Source organism: Artemia sp. Qi Xiang Cuo, chromosome 5 (genome assembly GCF_049724085.1).
Source record: "Artemia sp. Qi Xiang Cuo chromosome 5, ASM4972408v1, whole genome shotgun sequence".
NCBI lineage: Eukaryota > Metazoa > Arthropoda > Branchiopoda > Anostraca > Artemiidae > Artemia > Artemia sp. Qi Xiang Cuo.
Genome location: NC_142798.1, coordinates 41820584 through 41840082, shown reverse-complemented (window position 1 = coordinate 41840082; position 19499 = coordinate 41820584). Strand labels below are relative to the sequence as shown.

Sequence of the window (19499 nt, the reverse complement as noted above, 5' to 3'; positions counted from 1 at the left end):
GCCCACCGCTGCCGACCATGAAAGCGGCACCCCGGCGCACCAAAGAGTTTGCGGCGTCGGGTTGCTAAAATATTTTCGGCAGTGGGTCGCTTCTTTTTTGGCACGGGGACTGGACTTTTATATCTAAATTTATCCGGGAAGCCTCTGTTTTGTGTAGGATATTAACACAGTTTGACACTTCTCCCTTGGGTACATTTATCATGACACCCCAGATTTCCGACTTTTTTAATCTTTCGACCGTTCCGATCACAGTTTATAGAACTAGATCACAGATAATTCTATAAACTGTGGTTCCGACCCAAATAGTAATCATGAAATTTCGGTCCGATGTTACATGCAGTTAGGGCCAGGGGGGTGGGATCCAAAGGCGCACAGTGTGCCCCCTTGGCCGTATCCAGGGGGGTTACCCGGCTTGAACCCCCCCCCCCCGAAATTTTTGACCGAGTCGAAAACAAGTCGAAAATTAGTAAAACCTAGGTAAAAATCAGTAAAATTAGTCGAAAACTGAGTAAAAAATTAGTGACCCCCCCCCAAAAAAAATCCTGGATCCGCCCTTGGGGCACACTGAGTTTTCAAGGGTTGTCTGATTACCCGATGATTGGCTCTGGATCTGAAAAGAGCGTTGTAACTCAGAATTCGTGATGAAATGAGTATGATCTTACTGAAAGTTAGGAGGGTTGAAACAGAAAATGGGACTATGATAAGGCGATCAGGGACTATGGAGCTGGAAAGTGGTGTCAGGTTGACGTACGTCTGATTAATTTCAGCTCTTAAAAAAGACACTGGAACTTTCAATTTTCAATAAATAAACATTGCTCCAAGCTTCTACGACCGTGTTCTATATGAGAGTGGGTAAAAAAAAACACGTAAAAACAAAAAACAAAAGCACGTGTATGTTCTTTACTAAGTCAAAACAGATGTACTGACAAAAAAAAAAAAAATTATGATACAAATATTTTGTAAAAACAAGCAACTGGTTCTGTTCTATTTTTACTGAAAGTAGAAGCAGAAGAAACTGGAAACAGGTCAAAAGACGGTCTTAAGAGAAAGCGCTTAAAATTAGCTTTAGAACATTTAATTTGTCAGCAAATTAACCCTCATCAAAATTTCTACGAAACCAGTTATATGATGTCGAATGGCAATAAAATATGTGAGACAAATGACCCTTTTCTTAGAGCAAGGCTGTTGTTTCAACTATGAAGAATTGTAGACAGAATAAAACTGCTTTTGCGAAAACAAATGACATTTTTGGGTTCTGTTTTTACCAAAAAACAGAAACAGAATAGATAGAAAACAGGTAAGTAGAGCAGAAATAAGAACAGTTTTGCTGCTTATTTCAAATTCAGTTTCTTTGCCCAGCCCCACTGAAGCACATCATTCGACATTTTTCCAGGGGTAGGATGGGATGGTGAGGAGCAAGCGAGAAAATGTTTTCCCAGGCCACAAAGGCTTAAGAAGCCTTTGAAGCCCTATTGGTTTCCAGAAATCTATCCTATTTTCCCAAGAATTTGAAGAGCTTGGCACGTTTGTTACATATATGGTCTTAAAAAAAAGAGAAAAACAAACAAAGAAAAAACAAATACCAAAAGCGAAAAATAGAGGAGAGGGCTCAAGATCTCTTTCCTCCCATGTGAATTCTCTTTGCCCTTATTCATCACTTGCTGTGCTTCCTTTTTTAATTGCATAATTGAAAGTTATTTGATCTACTGAATTATTTACTGGCAAGGGAAAGTATTTGCTGTCCTTCATTTGCTTAAACAATACGTAGTTTCAAAAATCCGAAATACGACTCAAAATAATCTGCGCTGTTCTCACTTTGGAAGTATTTTCATCCATGACACTAAATAATATAGAGGCAAAATTCCCCCGAATATCTCTTCACCATAAGCAAAATAAAAATTAATCGGTATGAAAAAAATATTCCCAAATAAGGACAAAAATTTAGTTAAATTAAAGTGATGAATCATAATAGGAACACGTGGTTCAGATTCTTTGTTATCATTTATCGGTTGCGTAATATAAACGACGCAGCTCCGTGGCAAGCGTCAGTAAAATTAGAGGTCTCGGAGCGGATCAATCAGTTAGTATATTCTTAACATTTGCATCATATAAAGATATTGAAATACTTTCAAGGAAGAAATGAGATTCGAAGAAGCTTCAGAAATTGCAGTTTCGCCACCAATTGGACAATTAGATGAATTGATGATGAGGACAAAACGAGCAGGAATTGCTGTTACTCGAGTTGTTGGAAGATGTCGAGATGCTCAGGATAGTAGAGATCTAGGTAAATTAAAATATTATTCTAAATTTGAATTCCTAATAATGATTTCTATTCTTCAGGAATCTCCCGGAATGAAGGGCTACTTCTTGTGCCTATTTTTGTTTTGCATTTAGTAATTTACAAAACTGTTGATTAAGGAGTTAAATATGAAATGGAAATAAATAAAAAACTAACTGAATCCTTAAGAGCCTCGCATAATCTGCGTTAATATCCTTTTATTTGATTATGAAACACACTTTAGTCAGAAGAAAATTAGCCTCTCGTTCAATATAGCTTATTTACAGTCCATTGCCATAGATTTTCGTCACAGAAGCCATCGAAAAACAATTCGCTTTTAAAGAAAATGGTTTTATATGTTTGCAAGCTTTACTTTAAAATCTTTTAGCCTAGGTTTTTCCCATGTTATTATTCTTTTGTTGTCTGAGAGTGAATTGGCATGCAATGACTATTCTCTCTGACCTGTAGCCAAGTTTCAAAAGACATGCATATGTAGATACTATGAGCATTCCCTAATATTTGTGCTTAGAAATGAAATAATTATGGCTGGTAGTGTTGCGAAAATAGTTAATCGATGTGAAGATGCCAAAGAAAGCAGTATTTTAGGTTGGCCCTATGTTTATTTTTATCATTTTTTTTCTTCGGGTATTCTGTTACTTTTGCTCGGGGAATTACATAATCAATTTCCTGTTTACTTAAGCGCAGTTAATGTGGTAAACAAGTCTTGCCAAATTTTGGCATCCAAGCAGATAAAAATTTTGAACAAGGTCAATGTTTTTCTTGATGCTTCCACTGCAGTGTTGAATTTCGGGGTCCAACTGACAGATTGTTATTTTACCACCCTTGTTGGCCTCTAAAACTAAATCAAATAAAAAAACAATTTTTTTTAACCGAAAGTAAGGAGGGGCATTAAAACTTAAAACGAACAAAAATTATTCCTTATATGAAAGGGACTGTCCCCTCTTCAAAACCTCGCTCTTTAGGCTTAAGTTTGACTCTTTGTTTCAACTCTTATACTTTTTAAAACAATAAAGACTTTAGCGTAAAAGAGCGAAGCATTGAGGAGAGGACAGTCCCTTTCAAACAGTTCGTGGTAACTGTAAGTAAGGAGCGACCCGGCTCAATAGTAACATAAACTCTAAAAAACCGAAATTTTGATACCAATAGACATATCAAAAGAATCAGATTTTTATGCTGATTTCAAATATATGTCATCAAGTTTAGTCTCACCCATCAAAAGTTACGCGTTTTGAGTCAAACACAAAATGAGCAGAAACTAACATGGGTAGGGATCCCTATGCATTCCCAAGGCCAGAACATAATTTGCACTTTACTGGAAAAACATAAATCTTTTTACTCTTATAACTTCAATAAATCAAATAATATTAACATTTTGATATCTAAATATCAGCATATGTATATTAAACTGACAATAAAAATTCATTTGTATTTTTTTCAGTAAAGTGCAAATTATGTTCTGGCCTTGGGAAGGCATAGAGGTTTTGATCCCTAGGCTACTCATGTTAATTTCTGCTCGTTTTGAGTTTGACTCAGTTATTTATTGTAATTTCTGTTGGTTTTGGGTTTCATTTATTTATCGATCCTGATTTGTGGTAGTTTCACGGTTGGTAGATTATTTGATTTTGTTTTTGCTCATTTTTGGTTTAATGGTGTTCTTTACTTTTCTTTGAAAAACTTTTTTTTTGGAAATAATTTTTTTAATTAATTTCTGTTCGTTTTGTATTGAAATAGTCTTTTCAGGGAAAAAGAAAATAATACTTTAAATCTTTTCGATTTTTAAGACTTTATTGTTTGGCCTGCTATTTCTTATGCTTGAGAAAAATTCTCGGCAATTTTTAACAACATACACCCTTTTAAAAATCTGGAAACAAATAGTAGTGTTTAATTTAGTTGATACCTCCTCTAGTTGACCTGAAATAGAAAACTTGATACCATTCATAGAAAAAATCTGTTTACTTTCTTTGATAGCTTGGATACACTTACGCTATTTTGATTTGGTTAAATTTCAAGTGCAGAAGTAGCCGCGAAAGTTTGAACATAATACCCTCAGTTGTTCTTGGAATACTGCTGAGATGCCTTATTGGGGATTACAGTGCATTTTGATTTAATCTTAACGCAACATTTAGTTTTTAAACATAATGGACAAATGGGATGGTGGGCGTGGGAGGGGGACTAGCTACCCTCCAATAACTTTCGACTATTAAAAAGGGCATTAGCTCTTTCTATTTTCAATCGAATGAGCCCTTTTCGAAATTCCTACGAGAACTTTGATACAAAGTGCCCTGGTCTAAACAAAAAAAAGACAAAAAGAAAACAAAAAAAAACAACACATTGTATCCACATCGATCTTTACTATAAAAATGGCAAGCCTTCCGATCACTTTCGACTATTAAAAAGGGCACTAGCCCTTCAATTTCCAATCAAATGAGCCCTTTTTGAGTTTCTACGACAACGCTTTCTATAAACAACTTATATGCCCCTAGGGTGTAAATTACAACCCTTGCCCTGAGGGCTGTGAGGGGGTTTTCATCCTCAAAGATCTAATTTCCAGACCTTTCAACTACGTGAAACAAAATGGCTATCTCAAAATTTTGGTTGGATGTGCTTGGGAAATGGTGGGCGTGAAAGGGGCGTTATTTGCTCTCCAATCACTTTCAACTATTAAAAAAGGCACTAGCCCTTTCAATTTCGAATCGAATGACCCCCTTTTGAAGTTTCTACGACAACGCTTTCAAAAAAACCTTAAATGCCCCCAGGGCATAACTCACAACCCTTGTCCTGAGGGCTGGGGGGGGGGGGTTGTCATCCTCAAGGACCTAATTTCCTGAACTTTCAACTACGTTGAAGAAAATTGCTATCTCAAAATTTTGATTGGGTGTGTTTGGGGAAGTGGTGGGCTTGAGAGGGGGGTTATTTGCCCTCCAATCACTTACGACTATTAAAAAGGGCACTAGCCCTTGCAATTTCCAATCGAATGAGCCCTTTTTGAAATTTCTACGACAACGCTTTCTATAAAAACCTTATATGCCCTGAGGGCTGTGTGGGGGTTGTCATCCTCAAAAACATAATTTCCGGACCTTTCAACTCCGAGGAACAAAATGGTTATCTCAAAATTTTGACTGGATGTGTTTGGCGAAATGGTGAGCGTTAGAAGGGTGTTTTTGCCCTCCAATCACTTTCGACTATTAAAAAGGGCACTAGCCGTTTCAATTTCCAATCGAGTTATTCCTTCTTAAAGTTTCTACGACAACACTTTCTACAAAAAAAACTTATATGACCCCAGGGCATAACTTACAATCCTTGCCCTGAGGGCTGTGGGGGAGTGTCATCCTCAAAAACATGATTTCCGGACTTTTTAACTACGTCGAACAAAATGGCTATTTCAAATTTTGATTGGGTGTGTTTGGGGAAATGTGAGTGTGAGAGGGGTGTTAGTTATCCTCTAATCACCTTCGACTATTAAAAAGAGCTCAAGCCCTTCTAATTTCCAATCGAATAAACCCATTTTGAAGTTTCTGCAACATCACTATCTATAAAAAACTTTATGTGCCCCCAGGGCACAACTTACAACCCTTACCCTGAGGGCTGTGGAGAAGTGTCCTCCTCAAAAACATAATTTCTATCCGTATATCAACTACGCTTAAGAAAATGTCTATCTCAAAATTTTGATCGGATGTGTTTGGGGAAATGGTTGGCGTGGAAGGGGTGTTAGTTGCCTTCCAGTCACTTTCGACAACTGAAAAGGGCACAAGCCACTCCATTTCCAATCGAATGAGTCCTTTTCGAAGTTTCTACGACAACTCCTTCGATACGAAGTGCCCTGGTCTAAAGGATAAATAAATAATACAATGTGCCAACATCGTTCTTTACTTAGGCAGCGCATTTGCGCTGCCTATGGTAATAACCTTATGATAACCTAAATTTAATTTTTGTTCCTGTTGTTTAATTATGACTCCTGAATCATGAAGGATCTTTAATTAGAATGAAAACCTCTTTTCAAAGATAAAAAATAAACCTTAGCGTAAGAGCGAGCTATTGAGGAGAGGCGACCCATCTCATATATGCCTACGTAATAATTTCTGCTCGTTTTAAGTTTTAATGTTGCTCCTTACTTTCAGTTGAAAATTATTTTTTTTATTTAATTGCTGATCGCTTTTAAATAATGTTGGGAAATCCAGCTCCCTCTCCATGGTAAGTTCCCTTCCCACACGAGAACTTTCTCCCACATAAATTAAATTAGCGATATTTGTGGAAATAATTTTGTAAGGCATAGTAACAAAACGGCCAAAGGGGTCGAAACTATTTTTATGGAAATGTAAGGCACAAATTGAGTAATTCTCAAATGACTGAAATGAATGGAAGAAAAGATCTTTAAAAGATATACGTAATAATTTATGTTCGTTTCAAGTTTTAATGTTATTCCTTACTTTCAGTGTTGGGAATTTTTTCTTATTTAATAACAACCAAAAGCCGAAGACATACAATATCTTAGGTTTATTTATCACATAAAAATCATAGTTATGAAACTGCTTAAAGTAAAATGAAATGAAAGTGCTTAAAGTAAAATTAAATGCTCAGATTGGCCGAAAAAAAAACACAAACCAATTGTTGCTTACATCGACCATTATCTAATAAAATTCGAACTTTAGCGTAAAGAACGAGGTATTGACGAGGGGGCGAACTTCCTCAGTGCCTTAACATCTCAAATGACCTAGTTTCGTGTGTATTGGCAAGTGTTCAAGGACTGGATTAAGCACCGCATACGTTTTTTTTTCATTTACGTTGAACCTGAGGTTGCCAATTTGGCAGACGTAATAAGGTACGTATTATTAGATTTGTGACTTCAGATTTTGCGCAGTAATGTTATTGATAGAATATATTCAGCTTTGCTCAAGAGAATAAAAGTTATCTCGATATTGCATGCCTTCTAAAACCCAGCAGTGTACTTGTCGGTTATCGGAAACACATTCAAGAATTATGCTTAGGTTACCATCTCAGAAAACTGGTTTCATAGCTACAAAAACAAGTGATGGATGATACAATGCATTGGACTTAGACAGAATGCATTGGACTTGTATAATTGGGTTACATATTTGAACACTAAGGAGGGGGGTTACGTTAGGTTAGGTTTCCATAGTTTCGTTTGTAAAGTATTATTTTATCAATATGTTATGTTCTTTTCATTAGGATTAACCTAACTTCACTTTTTGGGTGTGTCCAATAACCGACACGTACTACCAGCAGTAATAAAATTGGTACTGTTCTATTAGCTAGGCAACACGCGAGAAGTGAAGTTTGGTTAATGCTAATGAAATAATAGAATATAGAATATATATATATATATATATATATATATATATATATATATATATATATATATATATATATATATATATATATATATATATATATATATATATATATATATATATATATATATATATATATATATATATATATATATATATATATATATATATATATATATATATATATATATATGTATATATATATATATATATATATATATATATATATATATATATATATATATATATATATATATATATATATATATATATATATATATATATATATATATATATATATATATATATATATATATATATATATATATATATATATATATATATATATATATATATATAATGCATAGTGAAATAATGCTAATGAAATAAAGGAAATGGGAATTTCCTGGGCGGGTGTTAAAAGGGAGGCTTTGAATAGATTGGAATGGAGGAGGAGCGTGCGTAGCTGTGTTGGTCTCAGGCAGCTTGGTGCTGTGGTGAATCGTTAGCAGTAGTAGTAGTAATGAAATACAACAAAATATGACGTAGATAATTTCGGAGACCACACTGCCTTTCCATGACGATAAATAAAAGTTTTACTACTGATGACGGTCACTGTATATGTGACCGAAATATCTGGGATTTTTGTGAATTTCTATCATCACTGTCTATTAAAAGGATTTTATCCCTATTTGAACTTTTATTTAACAACAAAATATGATGAAAATATAATAGTTCAGAAACAAATTTCGACTATATATTTGCACATTAGGGGGGTCGGGGTAAAGCATAGCATATATTAAATGCGTAACCTAAACTAACCTAACCTAGGTACCTTTTATACTCCCTAAACCCCAAAAAACTGAAGTTTAAATATAGTTTCCGGAGTGAGAAACCCCTTTTCTCTATTCAGCAATATAGTTCCCGGAGTGAGAAACCCCTTGTCTATTCAGCGTCTCATAGGAATTGCCGGGTAATGCCTATTTGATCTTCGCTTTTTCGAGTGGCTGTCTCGCGTGTTGTCTAGCAACAGTACCAAAAGATTAAATAGGACTAACGTTACAGGATTTGAAATGCCAGATTCCCTCAATACGTAGGTTGTTTTATCTATGGGGCTCGAAGGATTGTTTATTCACCTTGATCCTAGGATTAGTTGTCTGTATAAGAGCAGATTATAGCAAAATAGCACATGTGATGGGTGATATGGAAAGCTTAAGGTAACTAGCAAGATCAAAACAAAAGCACATAAGTTTGGGTACTTGTCCATTATCCAGAAGACACCCAAGTTGGTTCAATTTACAGGTACACCCGTTGATACAAATGAGACGCATGGGAGATAGATAGGATATATATAATTTGGGCTGTATATTTGCAAATTAGGGGAGGGGGTTGTGGATTAAGTATAGCAGGCTTGCATGCAAAATGTAACCTAACTAAAATACCAACTAAATTCCAACTGTATTTAATTAAAATATAGCTACAATGTAGTTTTCCACTGAGCCGAAGCTAATTCTCTCGGAGTACAGACAGCAATAAACCGGTTATTGTCTGATATTGCGGATACAAGCTCTTGGTGTTTTCTGAACAATGGACAAATACCTAAGTTTGGAAGGAATTTGATTGGTTGGCCCTTATGCGGTAGAAAGTTTTAAGGGAGGGGAGAGGGCATTCTGAAAGTTTTCCAAGGAGGAGTAAGTTTGAAAAAAATTGCCTCGAAAAAAACTTGATATGGTTTTCCAAATATTACAAATTTTGAGGATTTTTGGTTCTCCAATAGGCAGAAGGTTTGTACTCCCACACGTCATCCATTTATCATTTTTATTTATCAGTTTATTACAGCAAGCAAGCAACTATTTATTTCCGCTTAGCCATAAATGGAATTTGTTTTGAAACCGTTTTTGTGTTTCTTTTGTAGCTTATAACAGTAATAATAAAAATTGCCAGTCAAAAACGGCAACGCTTTGATGTCGTGATTTATCTACCTATTTAGGAGGATAAGTAATCTTGAGCCTGAATCGGGTTGCTTTGGGATTGATCCAGCTCAATCCTTAAAGCAGGAACTATGAGGATAGTCATCCGGATCAAAATTACTGATCGTCTGGCCTTAGGAATGCAAAGTTTCGAAGCCGATACGTGAGATGTTCTCGATCACCAGATACTATAAAGCTTTCCGACTGGTAAATAATTATTATTGAAACCCGACAAAAAAATTTTCAGGCCTCCTACTATGAAAACTTAGTCCCACCTTTTAAAAATAATTCTTAGGTATCAGTGTCGGATCCAGTGGGGTGGTGTGCCCCCCTACCGTAGTCTAAAGTAGTGTAATTTACTTAATTAACGCAAGCTTGTGTCAATTAAACTTGCTCCTAACGCAAGTTTATCGGATCTACCTGTTTTTCCCCTCCCCCCCCCCAAAAAAAAATCCTGGATCCGCCCCTGCTAGGTATATCTGTCGCTTCATCGCAAAGTTGCTAGTCATTAGTATGGGTGAAGAAGACGACTGAAAAATTAAATTATTTAGCTAAAAAAACTGAAACATTTTTCTGTTTTTCATGTCCACTGTAAAACTTATGTTATATAACATCGAATTTTGGAGTAGCCTACCGGAACCGAGCCTTCTTAGTTATTCTAAAACAAAAATTTCACTAGATTGCCCAACCTGTGTAGCCCAATTCTACAAACTTTGAATTTTTTCAATGAAACTTGATAACAACGGAATGAATGTTTTCTTTAGAATAAGGTCAGTTCGTGTTCAGGAGCTTTTTTAGTTCACATATTCTTTAGCGAACCTGAATATATAAATGAAATTTGTAAATATTAGTTTAAAAGTGTCTAAAAAATCATCTTTAAAATCATTTCAAATCGTCTTTAAGCTGCAAAAGATACAGATCGTAGATTGCTTGATCTTCATTGTAGATAGGCTAGGATTTAATTGCTATTTGTCAAGGCCTAGTCAGACTCCCCCTCCTCTGCAGGTGCCCAGCAATAGGTACAACAAGTGGTGCCAATTTGCGAAAATGTAGTGGGGGAGGGAAGTTTTTTTCAATTTTTCAGTAGCGATATAAAAAAAAAAAACAGAACAGCATTGAGCAAATATAAATAAAACTGGGGATAGTGACGACTTTGCTGCTTGGAGAAATCGTCAACTATTCTATCCGAATCCAATTTCATTACCTCCTTTTTTGATACTTGTATGATAAATCAAGTACCCATTTAAGAAAAAACAGACAATTCTTACTTCATAATATGCTGAATAATCATAGTAACACATTTTGCATGCAGTTTCGCTATACTTTACCCCCCCCCCCCCAAATGTGCCAAAAAATAGCCCAAATTATATACTTTAAATGCATTTTGCCACCCGTAACTTGTTTTCCCAGTTTTTTTCCGTTACAGTTGATTCGATTTACAAGTACAAGGGGTGAAACAACTGAGACGCATAGATAGGACATGTATAATTAGGGCTATATATTTGCACATCAGGGGGGCTGGGGTATAGTGTGGCTGCATGCAAAGTGTGTTAACTATCATTATTCTGCATATTATGAATTAAGAATTGCATTCTTAACGTGGGTACTTGTATGATATAGTTCTGGTCGATATATCGTTCAAATACCCCTTTTTTTATACGGCCATGATGATGAGATCAGTGTCTGTCATTTCCCATCGTCGATTGCAGATAGTCCTTTACACGCCCTAATGCTGAGAATAATCGTTCATTGCTGGCAGTGCTCATATCCAAATTAGCAACTAGCTTCCTCTGTTTTAGCACTACAGAATAGGCAATTGGGAGGTCGAATAAAATTTCGATAAAATTGTCGATTATTGGAAACACACAAGAAGTGAAGTTAGGTTAATCCTAATGAAATAACGCAAAACGGTTACGAAATAATACTTTAGAAACAAAATTTATGGAAAGCCAACCTAACATAAGCTAATCCCCACCTCACCCCAAATGTACAAATACTTAACCCAAGTTGTACAAGTCCAATACATGGTATTATCCATCACTCGATTTGCAGCTATGAAACCAGTTTTCTGAGATGTAACCTAAGCGCAATTCTTGAACGTGTTTCCAATAACCGACAAGTACCAAAATTTTGATAACTCGGAGAAGATCCATTTTCTGAAATATCACTTTTTGAAAGATGCAACTTTGCAAGAGAAAGCTGGCATTCTAAGGCGTAGTTATCGTTACTGAGGATCCCTTGATAATGGCACATAACCCTTTCCACTTTCGAAAGTTCAAAAAAATTGAACATTCAGGGGCAAAGGCAGATAGCGTTGAGTAGAGGCATATTTTGCATGAAATACTGGTCCATCTCGCTCGTGAAATCGTCTATTACCTCGAAGTACAGACGTTAGTCTGATTGAACTAGCTGACGGATATTGCGTTTACCGGTTGTTGAATGTGAACGAAAGTTTTTCGGACGAATGGAAATGGCTTTGCTACTCTTGGCGTCTCGTATGTCCCAGAAATCAGTAGAGTGCCTTATAAATCAGCAAACTTTCCCATTGAAGTTGCTCTGATAAACAATTTATAATAATTAACACTTTTGTCCGTTTTGTGCGAATTTGAGACAAAAGAGGCTGAGTTGATCTTATTCAGTATTTTTTTTGCTTCACACTGCCTAGCCGTCAGAAGTATCAGAGACATCGAATAGCAAAGCAACAGTACTATCAAATCTTGCCTTCACCTTTGAAATAGTGGACTGTATGAAAACAACGAGCCTAGATGGCACTCTCAAGCTTCAAGGCTTTTTGCCCGTTAATACGATGGGACTCCACAAACGGTTCCTGTCGAGTTTTGCTGCATGATAATAAATATGTAAAGTCTTTGCACCCAGAGAAAATTTCAAAAGTTCGCTGATATTTCTTAGGCTGACAGTCACAACCAGTATTAATCTATGGGTTTGACAGTTTAGGCTACATGGACCACATGAGGCACCTTCTCCGTAAGCTTTGCTTGAACTTCGTTAAGTTTGTCGTTCATAATAAATGCGCCGATATACAATTGGGCAATACACAACATCAAATCTACACCAAAATTTTCTTTAGTTTCACAAATCGAGGTGGATGAGCTTTCGGGGTCTTCATTTTTGCGTGTGATGGCAGCCGATTGGTCGCTCCACTACTTTTCTATCTGAATCTACCTGAGTTGGATCGCTAAATATTCTTTTCTAGATAAGTATTTTGTCTCGTCGGCAAGAATAGCGAAGTAATTAGCTGATTTTAATTCTTAAGTAATGTCTTGGCGTAAGGGATTTCCTACCAGTGGAACTGCGTCATTTTGGCGCTGATAGCTGCAGCAGTGACTATATCGGCGCTGTAACTTGGCTTTCGTCACCTTCAGATATTTCCTCCATCAGTTCAACCATATTATCCCGGTTTGCGGATGTTTCAGATTCGCCATTACTCCTCACCGCAAGACCCCGGCGGTCAAGAAAGCAAATAACGCGAAAAATATACTTCACGTGATCTCTATTTTCCTGAACCTCTTCGGATGTAGATGTGATTAAGGCATTTGAAAGCCCTTTTCCTGTAGTTTCCAGTCTGTAGAGTCCCAATAGAAAAATGGTGGTAAGCAAAAACAAAACATGGAATCCAAGTTCTTTTAGTATTCAATCCATTCAAAAGTTTTAAAGCAATGTCCACTGAATTTCCCTCTGTTAGAAGTGGACGCCAGATGTCTTTCAGGATAGATTTAGCTGGTTTGTTGTAACGCATTCTAGAGATATTTGAGAGAGATTCTTGACTACTAATGGAACGTGCAACGGTACAGGGATGCAAACCGAACTTTCATGTTGACCTTGGTCATTTATTTTTCCTCTTGTTTTCGAAAGACTGCCATATCTAGGAGAATCTATGTCCGTTAACTCGACACTTTGACCGCTGACATTATTGCCAAGTTCCTGTAGCATTTTCACCACATACAGAAAATTCAAAGTTTGTTTTCACTGCTTACTCAGAGTAATTATGAGTCCACAAGATCGATAAAGACAAACTGACCAGCTGACGCTTAATATTTGACTTAGCCCTACTCAGAAATCACATTTCCGATTGAGAATAGAGCAATAGCGACGGGGAACTGTTTTAGAAATTTCAAACCAAGGTTAGGCTATTAGAACAGTGGGACAAGTAGGGTATTTTAAAACAAGGTCATCTAAAGTAACGTACTATTTAGTAGCCGTGAAAGAACGAAGCCCAGGGGTGACCAATATGAGTACAAACAGCCAGTTATCCAGTTTCCCTGGTTTGAAAAAGCACATTGCCAAAATAGAAAATAACTGTGAAACTGAAAAAAGGTAATGTTCAAAATCGAGGGACCATGCCCCCTGCCCCCTCCCTAATTCGCACCATTGCGTACAACTCCTGCCATACAACAAAACCCATACTCCCATAGTATATTGTTGTTTTATAATGCAACAAAACATGTAGCGAATTTGTTATCAAAGCTTGTTCCATTATATCGAAATATATAGCATATATCAAATACGTTTTCATGGAAAAATTGATTTCCAAGAGTACGCTTTCTAAATTCAATATGTTTCTAAATGTACTACACCCTCTTGGCACTTCCGATCCTCGGAACAGTAAGTAATCTTAAGGTTAAATTAGGATCTTTAGGTTAGCTTGATTTTTGAATATTTTTAAAATTTGAAATTTATTTTAGTGTTTTAACATTTAAGTTTCGTTCCATGTTTTTATTTGTTGATTATGTCAAAGAATTTAACAATTATCACGAAGTTTTAAGATTTTGAGTAAACCATTCGGTACTAGTCTGTTAAACGGAACTTGCTCAAGAATTACGCTATGAAAGATTTGACAGAAACCGGTTTCCCTTCCTCTATCGTTATGATTTGATTTTTTTGAGTGAGAAAACTACGATGTCTGTATATTATAGAGGGTTCTTGGCGTTTACCCCCTGCAACATTCCTCCTTTTGAAAATATCCCCCCCCCGCAGAAAATACCCCCTCCCCAACGGAAAATACCCCCGGAAGAAAACTCCCCGCGGAAATACCCCCCCCCCCCTTGGAAACCCCCCGTGGAAAATAAGGCTTTCCAAATTTGAGAATTTTATTTGAGTTGTTTTTTTTTTATTTCCGTAGGGGGAAGGAATTTTGGCACTTGTGTATTATGCGCCAGTCACTCAAGTTAGCGCTATGTAAAACTCGAGAACAAACAGATTTTTTCGTAAGTTTCTTCGTTACTTTAGAAATAAATTTGGGCTATAGATTTGCCCATTTGGGGGGGGGGGTAAAATAAGTGTATTTTAAAGTAGTATTGATACAATGAAAGGTACGAGACAGGTAGGCAATTACTGTGTACAATTAAAGGTACGAGACAGGTAGGAAATTACTGTGTACAACCTAAGAGAGCGGTGTAATAGGAAATTACTGTGTACAATTAAAGGTATGAGACAGGTAGGAAATTACTGTGTACAATCTAAGAGAGCGGGATAATGGGAAATTACTGTCTATAATTAAAGGTACGAGACAGGTAGGAAATTATTGTGTACAATTAAAGGTAGCGGGGTAATAGAAAATTACTGTGTACAATTAAAGGAAGGGCATAGTCCCCCCATATAGCTATAATGGTAAGTAGCGCACACTCCTCCCATATAGGTATAATATAAGGTAGCAGACAGTTCCCCCATATATCTATAACAGTTTCAAGCGGACAGTCCCCCCATATAGCTATAATGATAAGTAGCAGAGTGTTCTCCCATATAGCTATAACAGTTTCAAGCGGACAGTACTCCCGCCAATACAAGCAGACAGTGTAATGTCTGGAATTCAACTACCGTGAAAATTCGTGCTCTGTTCAAAGTGCGTGACGTTTCCATTGTATGAAATTGTGAAATTCTTTTTGTAATTTAATTTGTTAGGCGTGGTTGACTTATGTTTAACCTTGAACTAATTTACATAAATTAATTTATTATTAATTAATTTATATAATTACATTAATTTACATAATTACATTATTTTTTTTTTTTTATTTTAATAGTTTTTTTTTATTGATGACATTTTATTATACTCTAATAATGATATTTTTATTTTCCAAAGATACGATTTTTTACATTCTAAGTATCTTCCCATTGATTTATATGAAATTTGTGTTTGATGTAGGAATCGAACGTGAGACCCGTGATTTCCTAAGGTAAAAGAACGACACGTTAATTGACTGAACCAACAAGCCATTGAACATTTTAGAAATACATCCAATGAATTGTTTCTGAGACATTGCCCAACTGATGTTAAGCGTCACAATATCGTAACAGGTTCATTCCATTGAACTGGAGCAAGTTCAAGCACATTCGATTTATCCATTAGATCTTAGATAGGTGTAAGTGACAAGTTTTGGGGCATTTTTATGACATCATCATGAGAATATGCATACCACGATGATTTGAGATGCATACTAGACAAACAATTTCTTCTGATACTTGGGCCCCAAGTCCTACCCCCTATCCCTCCACCATCCCTCCAACCCCTATCCCTCCACCCTCCCTCCAACCCCCCCCCCCAACTTTTTTTATTTATTATTAGAAAATAATGTTTGTAGTGACCAATTTTTTTTTAACTTTTTTTTTAACTTTTTTTTTCAACTTTTTTTTACATCTCTAAATCATATCAGAATAATAGATTTAAACTTTTGGTTTAAGTATTTAAACATATTCTTGTGTATACTATTGTTGAGAACAGATTGTTCTCTTTCAGGATTTTTTTTTCATGAAAAACAAACTATTTTTTCTTCTTTTTTTAAGGCCAATTATGAAGAATTGGTTATAAAAGAATAAAACACACACACACACACAAAAACTTACAAACACACAAAAACGTACACACACACATTCACAAAAACTTACACACACACAAAACCATAAAAACAAACAAAAAATTACACACAAACAAGAAAGTACACACACAAAAAAAAAATAAAACAAACAAAAAATTACACACACACACACAAAATAATACAAACACACAAAAAATTACAAACACAAAAAAACTTACACACACACAAAAACTTACACACACACAAAAACTTACACACACAAAAAAACTTACACACACACAAAAACTTACACACACACAAAAACTTAAAAACACACAAAAGCTTACACACACACACACAAACTTACACACACAAAAACAAAATTACACACATACAAAAACTTACACACACAAAAAAACTAACACACACAAAAAAACTTAAAAATACACAAAAAAAAATTACACACACACACACAAACTAACACACACACAAAAACTTACACACACACACAAAAAGTTACAAGCACACACAAAAACTTACACACATACAAAACTTACACACACACAAAAACTTACAAACACACAAAAACTTACACACACACACCAAAAAAATTTACGCACACACAAACACACACACACAAAAAAACTTACACATACACACAAAAACTTACAAACAAACAAAAACTTACACAAACAAAAAAACTTACACACACAAAAAAACTTACACACACATAAAAACTTACAAAAAAACAAAAAGTTAAACACACAAAAAAAGTTAAAAACAAAAAAAAACTTACACACTCACACAAACAAAATTACACAAAAACAAAAAATTACACACACAAAAAACTTACACACACAAAAAAACTTACACACACACACAAAAACTTAAAAACACACAAAAACTTACACGCACAAAAAAATTTACACACACAAAAAAACTTACACACACACAAATACTTAAACACACAAAAACTTACAAACACACACAAAAACTTACACACATACAAAAATTTACACACACACACACAAAACCTTACACACCCACACACAAACATACACACACACACAAAAACTTACACACACAATAAAAAATAAACAAACACAAAAAAAAACAAACAAAAAAAAACTAACACACACACAAAAAAACTTACACACACAAAAAAACTTACAATCACACACAAAAAGTTACACACACACAAAAAAAGTTACACACACACATAAAATTACACACATACAAAAACTTACACACACACAAAATCTAAAAAACACACACAAACTTACACACACACACAAAAACTAACACACACACAAAAACTAACACACACACACAATAATACACACACACAAAAACTAACACACACACACAGTTTTTGTATGTGTGTAAGTTTTTGTGTGTGTGTAAGTTTTTGTGTGTAAGTTTTTTTGTGTGTGTAAGTTTTTTGTTTTTGTGTAAGTTTTTGTATGTGTGTAAGTTTTTGTGTGTGTGTAAGTTTTTGTGTGTCTAAGTTTTTTTTTGTGTGTAAGTTTTTTTGTGTGTAAGGTTTTGTGTGCGTGTAAGTTTTTGTGTGCGTGTAAGTTTTTGTGTGTGTGTAAGTTTGTGTGTGTGTGTTAGTTTTTGTGTGTGTGTATTTTTTTGTTTTTTTGTAATTTTGTTTGTGTGTTTTATTTTTTGTGTTTTTTTTTGTTTTTGTGTGTGTAAGTTTTTGTGTGTGTGTAAGTTTTTGTGTGTGTGAGATTTTTTGTGTGTGTAAGTTTTTGTGTGTGTGCAATTTTTTCTTGTGTGTGTGTGTGTAAGTTTTTGTGTGTGTGTAATTTTTTTGTGTGTGTGTAAGTTTTTGTGTGTGTGTAAGTTTTTGTATGTGTGTAAGTTTTAGTGTGTGCGAAAGTTTTTGTGTGTGTAAGTTTTTTTGTGTTTGTAAGTTTTTGTGTGTGTGTAAGTTTTTGTTTGTGTAAGTTTTTGTGTGTGTGTGTTAGTTTTTGTACGGGTTTTAGTTTTTGTGTGTAAGTTTTTGCGTTTGTGTAAGTTTTTTTTGTGTGTGTTAGTTTTTTTGTGTGTGTATGTTTTTGTGTGTGTGTAAGTTTTTTTGTGTGTTTAAGTTTTTTTTGTGTGGGTGTAAGTTTTTTGTGTGTGTGTAAGTTTTTGTGTGTGTGTGTGTTTTTTTGTGTGTGTATGTTTTTGTGTGTGTTTAAGTTTTTGTGTGTGTGTAAGTTTGTGTCTGTTTGAGAGTTTTTGTGTGTGTGTAAGTTTTTGTATGCTTCTGAGTTTTTGTGTGTGTGTGTATGTTTTTGTGTTCTTGTTAGTTTTTTTGTCTGTAAGTTTTTTTGTGTGTGTAAGTTTTTGTGTTTTTGCAAGTTTTTGTGTGTGTGTGTAAGTTTTTGTGTGTGTAAGTTTTTATTTTTGTTTAAGTTTTTGTGTGTGTGTAAGTTTTTGTGTGTGTGTGTGTGTAAGTTTTTTGTGTGTGTTTGTGTGTAAGTTTTTTTTTGTGTGTGTAAGTTTTTGTGTGTGTTTAATTTTTTGTGTGTGTGTGTGTAAGTTTTTGTGTGATTGTGAGTTTTTTTGTGTGTTTAAGTTTGTTTGTGTGTTATTTTTTGTGTGTTTGTTAGTTTTTGTGTGTGTTTAAGTTTTTGTGTGTGTGTAATTTTTTTTGTGTGTGTAAGTTTTTTTGTGTGTTTGTAAGTCTTTGTGTGTGTGTAAGTTTTTGTGTGTGTTTTAGTTTTTGTGTGTGTGTGTAAGTTTTTTTGTGTGTGTAAGTTTTCGTGTTTGTGTAAGTTTTTGTGTGTGTATATGTTTGTGTGTGTGTGTGTTAGTTTTTGTGTGTGTGTAAGTTTTTGTGTGTGTGTAAGTTTTTGTGTGTGTTTGTAATTTTGTTTGTGTGTATAAGTTTTTGTGTATTGTGTAAGTTGTTGTGTGTGTGTAAACTTTTTTTGTGAGTGTAAGTTTTTGTGTGTTTGTAATTTTTTTTTTGTGTGTAAGTTTTTGTATCTGCGTTAGTTCTTGTGTGTGTAAGTTTTTTTGTTGTTTTATGCGATTGTTGTTTTTTTTTTTGGGGTTGTGTCTTAAGTTTTTTTTTTGGTGTATTTTTTTTTGTGTGTGTTTTATTTTTTGTATG

The 19499-nt window shown here is 34.9% G+C and overlaps 1 protein-coding gene across 1 annotated transcript in view; it reads left to right on the top strand.

The window, feature by feature from the left end:
* The first annotated feature begins 2072 nt into the window (after window positions 1–2072).
* Window positions 2073–19499, top strand: part of LOC148952154 (leucine-rich repeat-containing protein 20-like) — a 39059-nt gene continuing 21632 nt past the window's right edge. The window contains exon 1 of the mRNA XM_089089599.1: window positions 2073–2284. Within this exon, the coding sequence (XP_088945725.1) occupies window positions 2140–2284 (145 nt within the window). The 5' untranslated portion in view covers window positions 2073–2139. The remainder of the gene's footprint in view (window positions 2285–19499) is intronic.